At 39.8% G+C, this 5,361-nt stretch overlaps 1 protein-coding gene across 1 annotated transcript; it reads left to right on the forward strand.

The window, feature by feature from the left end:
• The first annotated feature begins 581 nt into the window (after positions 1 to 581).
• LOC145002851 (uncharacterized) lies at positions 582 to 1,403 on the forward strand. The gene is made up of 2 exons (XM_078962036.1): positions 582 to 1,077; positions 1,168 to 1,403. The coding sequence occupies exons 1-2, from the start codon at positions 582 to 584 to the stop codon at positions 1,401 to 1,403; spliced, it is 732 nt and encodes a 243-aa protein (XP_078818162.1).
• Positions 1,404 to 5,361: the final 3,958 nt, after the last annotated feature.

Raw genomic sequence — 5,361 nt, forward strand, 5'->3', positions numbered from 1 at the left:
AGGTGATAGAACCATTAGAACTGTTACATATTGATCTATGTGGTCCTTCCTCTATCGAAAGCATTGGTGGAAACAAGTACATACTTGTCATTGTAGACGACTTATCTCGCTTCACATGGGTATTTTTCTTGAAGCAAAAATCAGAGGCAACTCCTAAACTCCAACTCTTTATAAAGCAAGTCGAGGTTCAACTACGAAAAGTGCTTCGTAATGTTAGAAGCGACAATGGATTGGAATTTAAGAAAAAGGATTTCGAAGATTTTCTAGCTAAGAAAGCAACGACTCACAATTTTTCTGCTCCATATACTCCATAGCAGAATGGAATCGTCGAAAGGTCAAATCATTCTCTATATGAAGCGGCTCGAACTATGCTGAGTTTCGGTTCCTTGCCTTTATATTTATGGGCTGATTCTATTGATGCTGCTTGTTACACTCAGAATAGATCGTGTCTAAATAAGCGATTCTCAATCACTCTTTACAAAATCTTGAGCAACTGCAAGCCTAGTGTGAAGTTCTTTCACGTATTCGGTTCAAGATGCTTCATCTTCAACTGAAAGGATAATTTAAATAAGTTTGATATTATGGCTGATGAAGGGATCTTTCTGGGCTACTCTTTGAATTCTAAGGCATATAGAGTTCTGAATAAACACTCAAAGAAGATTGAAGAGACATACTATGTCACTTTCGATTACGGTTATGTCAAGAAGTTGAAGACAAATGAACGTGCACTGCAAGAAATCATTCTAAAGTTTAGTCAAGTGAGTATGCCTATTTCAAATCATTTCGAGCAATATATGCTTCTATTTGATGAGCCAGAAAAAACTACTGATTCTGAATCTAAGGTTGAAGATAACAGAGTTGACAGCTTGAAGCAAATTATTGATGATGTTGCGCAGAAGATGGTAGCCGAACAACCAAAGGCAACTGAAAGGCCTGACTCAAGCGAACCTTCTAGTGACTTTTCTTCTATCCAGGGGGAGGGTTCATCTCTACCAAATAATCAGGGTTCATCATTTCAGGGGGAGAATTCATCATCGCAATCGTTAAGTTCAACCAAAAGTCCAAATGATGGGGAGCGTTCTTATCTAGAAATTGAACTCGTATCATAATTCGAGGGGGAGAATACGAATGCTAATGATGATGATAAACAATAAAAATTTGAAAAAGAAATCAATGCAGAACTAGATCCCTCTTGTGATCCAAATTACCCTCCTCTCCTTAAGTGGACCAATGACGATCCTCAAAGTCAAATCATTAGAGAATCCTGTGAAAAAGTATTAGCTCGATCACAGCTGAAAGTAAAGCAAATTGCACTATTCTCTCAAGCAGAATTTTGCATGTTCAACGCTTTTGTCTCCAAAATTGAACCGAAGATGGTGAATTCAGCTCTTGATCCATTCTGATTGGGTACAGGCCATGCAAGACGAGCTGAACGAGTTTGAAAGACACAAAATATGGTGTCTAATTACAACTCCAAAGGATGCTTCAGTTGTCGGTCTCAAATCGGTATTCATAAATAAGATGGACAAGGAAGGGAATGTGATTCGTAACAAGGCCCGGTTGGTGGTGAAAGAATATTGTCAAGAGGAAGGTATAGATTATGAAGAGACCTTTGCTCCAGTTGCAAGATTAGAGTCGGTTCGAATTTTTCTTGCTTATGATGCACACAAGAATTTTGAAGTCTATCAAATCGACGTAACGTCTGCCTTTCTCAACCAAAAACTTGAAGAAACTGTGTACGTTGAGCAACCGCCAGGCTTCGTGAACTAGAAGCATTGAGATCACTTCTATATTCTGGACAAAGCAGTATATGGCTTGAAGCAGACTCCCAGAGCGTGGTATGAAACCCAAACTCCATTCTTAAAAATGTCCAAATTTAAACAAGGTTCGGTTGACCAAACCTTCTTTTGTAAGAGAGAGGGTAGCCACCTTATGATAGTCCAAATTTATGTTGATGACATCATCTTCGGCTCCACGAATCCCAGCCTAACAGCTGAATTCAGGAAGTTAATGGAAATTAAATTTGAGATGAGCTCAATGGGTCCAATTAACTTTTTCCTTGGCTTAAATATTCGATAGGGACCCAAAGGTAGTTTTTTCAATCAAGAGGCATATACAAAGATATTACTTTCCAAGTTTGAGATCTTAGGCGATTCAAGGGTGAAGGTTCCTAGAGCGTTCGACACCAAGCTGACACCATCATTGGATAAACCGGCTGTTGACATGATACTTTATCATCATATGATTGGATCACTTATGTATCTTACTGCCAGCATGCCATACATTATGTTCTTAGTATACTATTGTGCTCGATTTCAAGCCAACCCACGCGAACCTCACATGCTAGCAGTGAAGAACATCTTTTGCTATCAAAAGAAAACCTCCGCTCTCGGTATTTGGTATCCACCCAACTCAAGATTTTTTTGTTCAAGCATTCTCAGATGTTGACTTAGGAGGTTGTGGATTAGATCATAAAAGCACTGCTGGAGAATGCCAATTTCTTGATGGTAAATTGGTTAGCTGACAATCAAAGAAATAGACCATTGTTTCTCTCTCCACGGCGGAAGCTGAATATATAGTCGTTGCCTCATGCACATCTTAGGTCGTTTGGATACAAAGTCAGCTAAGGGACTATAGGTTGAATATGAAGAAAATCCCAGTATATTCCGACTTCGATAATGCAATTGGGATTTGTCATAACCTAGTGCAACACTCGAAGACAAAGCACATAGCACTACGGTATGAGTTCATCAAAGATCATGTGGAAGATGGTAACGTAGAGATTCATTTTGTTAGGACCACTGATCAATTAGCCGATATATTCACTAAGGCTTTACATGAAGCAAGTTTTAATAAGATTTTACATGGCCTAGGAATAATGGAAGCATAATCAGTACGAAAATTGCCTTCACTTCATTAATGGTAAGAACCGAAATAGAGCGAATGGTCGATCTATTTCGGGTTCGGTTCACTCTGGAACCGAAATGAACCGAACATTCGGACTATTTTGGGTTCGATCCTTTGAACTCGTTCGCTACTTTTTCATTAAAAGGAACTTTGGCTGTATTCTTTTGTATACTCTTTTTCACACTTAATTTTATGTTTTTCTTTTCATTTTTTTTTTAAATCCAAAAATAAATTTTTTTTCTGAAGTTTTTCACAAAATACAAAAATATTATTCATTTTCTTTCAATGGTGGAGCTACAACCGGTATAAATTCTTTTCATAAGACTAGTTAAGTGTCCCTATATGCATGCTGCTGCATGTTGTCCAATGCCTCAAATCATTTTGAGTGAAGCCTTAATAAGGTGATAAATACAAATCATGTTTTCCAAATTAGGCTGTTACATTCACTGTAACACCCTAATTCTAGTATGATATTTATATTGTTATTTATTGTTATATTTCTTCAAGTTTTAAGGGGAACTCAACGAGTTAGTAGCCGAACTCGTCGAGTTTGGTCGCGATTTCGAGCACGTTTATGTTGGCGACTCGGCGAGTCCGCCAGTCTTGATGAAACCCTAATTTCAAGGGTTTGAATTCTATATAAACAACTTTTGGGGCCTCAAGTCAGCCCCCATCACCCCTCAGAGCATCTTACTCGAACCCTAGAGCTCTCTTTGCATTTTGTGTGATTTTGGTGTGTTATTTGAAGATTTTGAGAGATAAAGGAAGGTAGATCAAGAAGAGAAGAAGGAGTTCCTAGATCCTTGAGGAATTTTAGAAGAAAGTAAGGTATATCTTGGCCCTTTTCTGTTTCTAAGCTTAAATCTCCTTTGTGAAGCCATTTTTGAACCATTTCTTAGCTTAGTAGTAACATAGATGATTCATGGAGTTGATAAACCTTCAGACCTAGCTGGATTTGATTACCAAGAGCTTAGATCTAGCACCTTTATGGATCCATTTTGCATGAAAGCTCTAGATCTACTATTATAGTGTGCTTTTAACCTTAAATCCTTCATTTGATGTTATTTACACGTAAAGTTGGAAACTTTACGTGTAAATCAAGTCCCAGGAACCCAGATCTATTAATTGCATGGATTAGCTTCAAGCAGAATCGAGTGTATAGTATTTGCGTTCATATGACTCGTCAAGTCGGTCTTCTGACTCGGCGAGTCGAGTCGCGAGTCCCCTGTGTTTCCTTTTTCGAGTTATGCCGAGTGGAACCAGTGAGTGAGAGGTGAACTCGGTGAGCTAGAGGGTTAGACTCATTCGTGGAAGAACTCGGCGAGTCAATGCCCTGACTCGGCGAGTCCAAGGCCATCTTCATACTTCAAGAACAGACTCGACGAGTTGTTCATACAAATCGGCGAGTCACAACTAGAATGATCATCTGATGAAGAAGAACTCGACGAGTTGTTCATACAACTCGGCGAGTCAGATGCAGATTGTTGGAGTGATAGTAGCGAAGAGGAACTTGTCGAGTTTGCACCAAAACTCGACGAGTAGTAGCGAATGGAATCAAGGAAGTAAGAGTAAGGACTCGACAAGTTGGCGGCCCAACTCGACGAGTCAGGTCAACTGAATGTTGACTTTGACAGTTAGGTTGACTTGGAGTAGGGGTAGGAGAGAATTTTTACCCTCAGTATTATTATTATCAGTATTTGATTGATGGTGCTCATGGATATTGTAGCCGCGGTGAAACCGGAGATGCAGCATACAGATTCCGGAGCAGTCCGTTCAGCAGCTAGGCTACGAGGTGAGTTTCCTTCCCGTAGGAATGGGTCTAAGGCCACAATGCCAGCCCGTTTAGTTAGTAGTAGTTTCCGGACTTCGGTCTGATGCAATTGTTAGTTTGTTTGATGCCTTCGTAGTTCAGACAGGATTTATGTGTTATGTGTTCTAGGCTACGATCTAGCGTAGTATGCAGTATATGAGTTTCTGATGATGAGTGTTATGCTAGTTGATATGTGTTTATGCTATGCTATGATGAGTTACTTCCGGACTTCGGTCTGATGCAGTCAGTTCCGGACTTCGGTCCAATGCAGCTAGTTCCGGAAATCGGTCCGATGCAGGGGACATGGTCCCAGTCAGTTCCGGACTATGGTCCGATGCAGTTTCCGGGCTTCGGTCTGATGCAGTGGGCAAGGACCAATACGTGTTTATATGTTATTATATGCTATGTGGTAGTTTGGAGGAGGTCACTAAGCTTCGTGCTTACAGTTTTAGTTTTGGTTTCAGGTACTTCCGCAAGTAAGGGGAAGAGCTCGGGATGATGGCATCGCACACACCACAACTTTAGTCCTTATCCTGGGAGTTTGTTTTGATTCGTAGTTTGATTTGATACAGTTGTTTCACGACATTTTATTATGAGTTGAGATATTTGACATATGGTTTTTTTGATATGACAAACAGTATATG

Source organism: Lactuca saligna, chromosome 6, assembly GCF_052625555.1.
Source record: "Lactuca saligna cultivar CGN05327 chromosome 6, ASM5262555v1, whole genome shotgun sequence".
NCBI lineage: Eukaryota > Viridiplantae > Streptophyta > Magnoliopsida > Asterales > Asteraceae > Lactuca > Lactuca saligna.

What these genes read in the sequence shown, in the direction of transcription:
- LOC145002851 (XM_078962036.1), top strand. Translation starts at nt 582, where the DNA reads ATGGCTGATGAAGGGATCTTTCTGGGCTACTCTTTGAATTCTAAGGCA. An exon ending in AAGTCCAAATGATGGGGAGC is followed by an intron (nt 1,078 to 1,167) that starts GTTCTTATCTAG and finishes AATTTGAAAAAG; the next exon opens with AAATCAATGCAGAACTAGAT.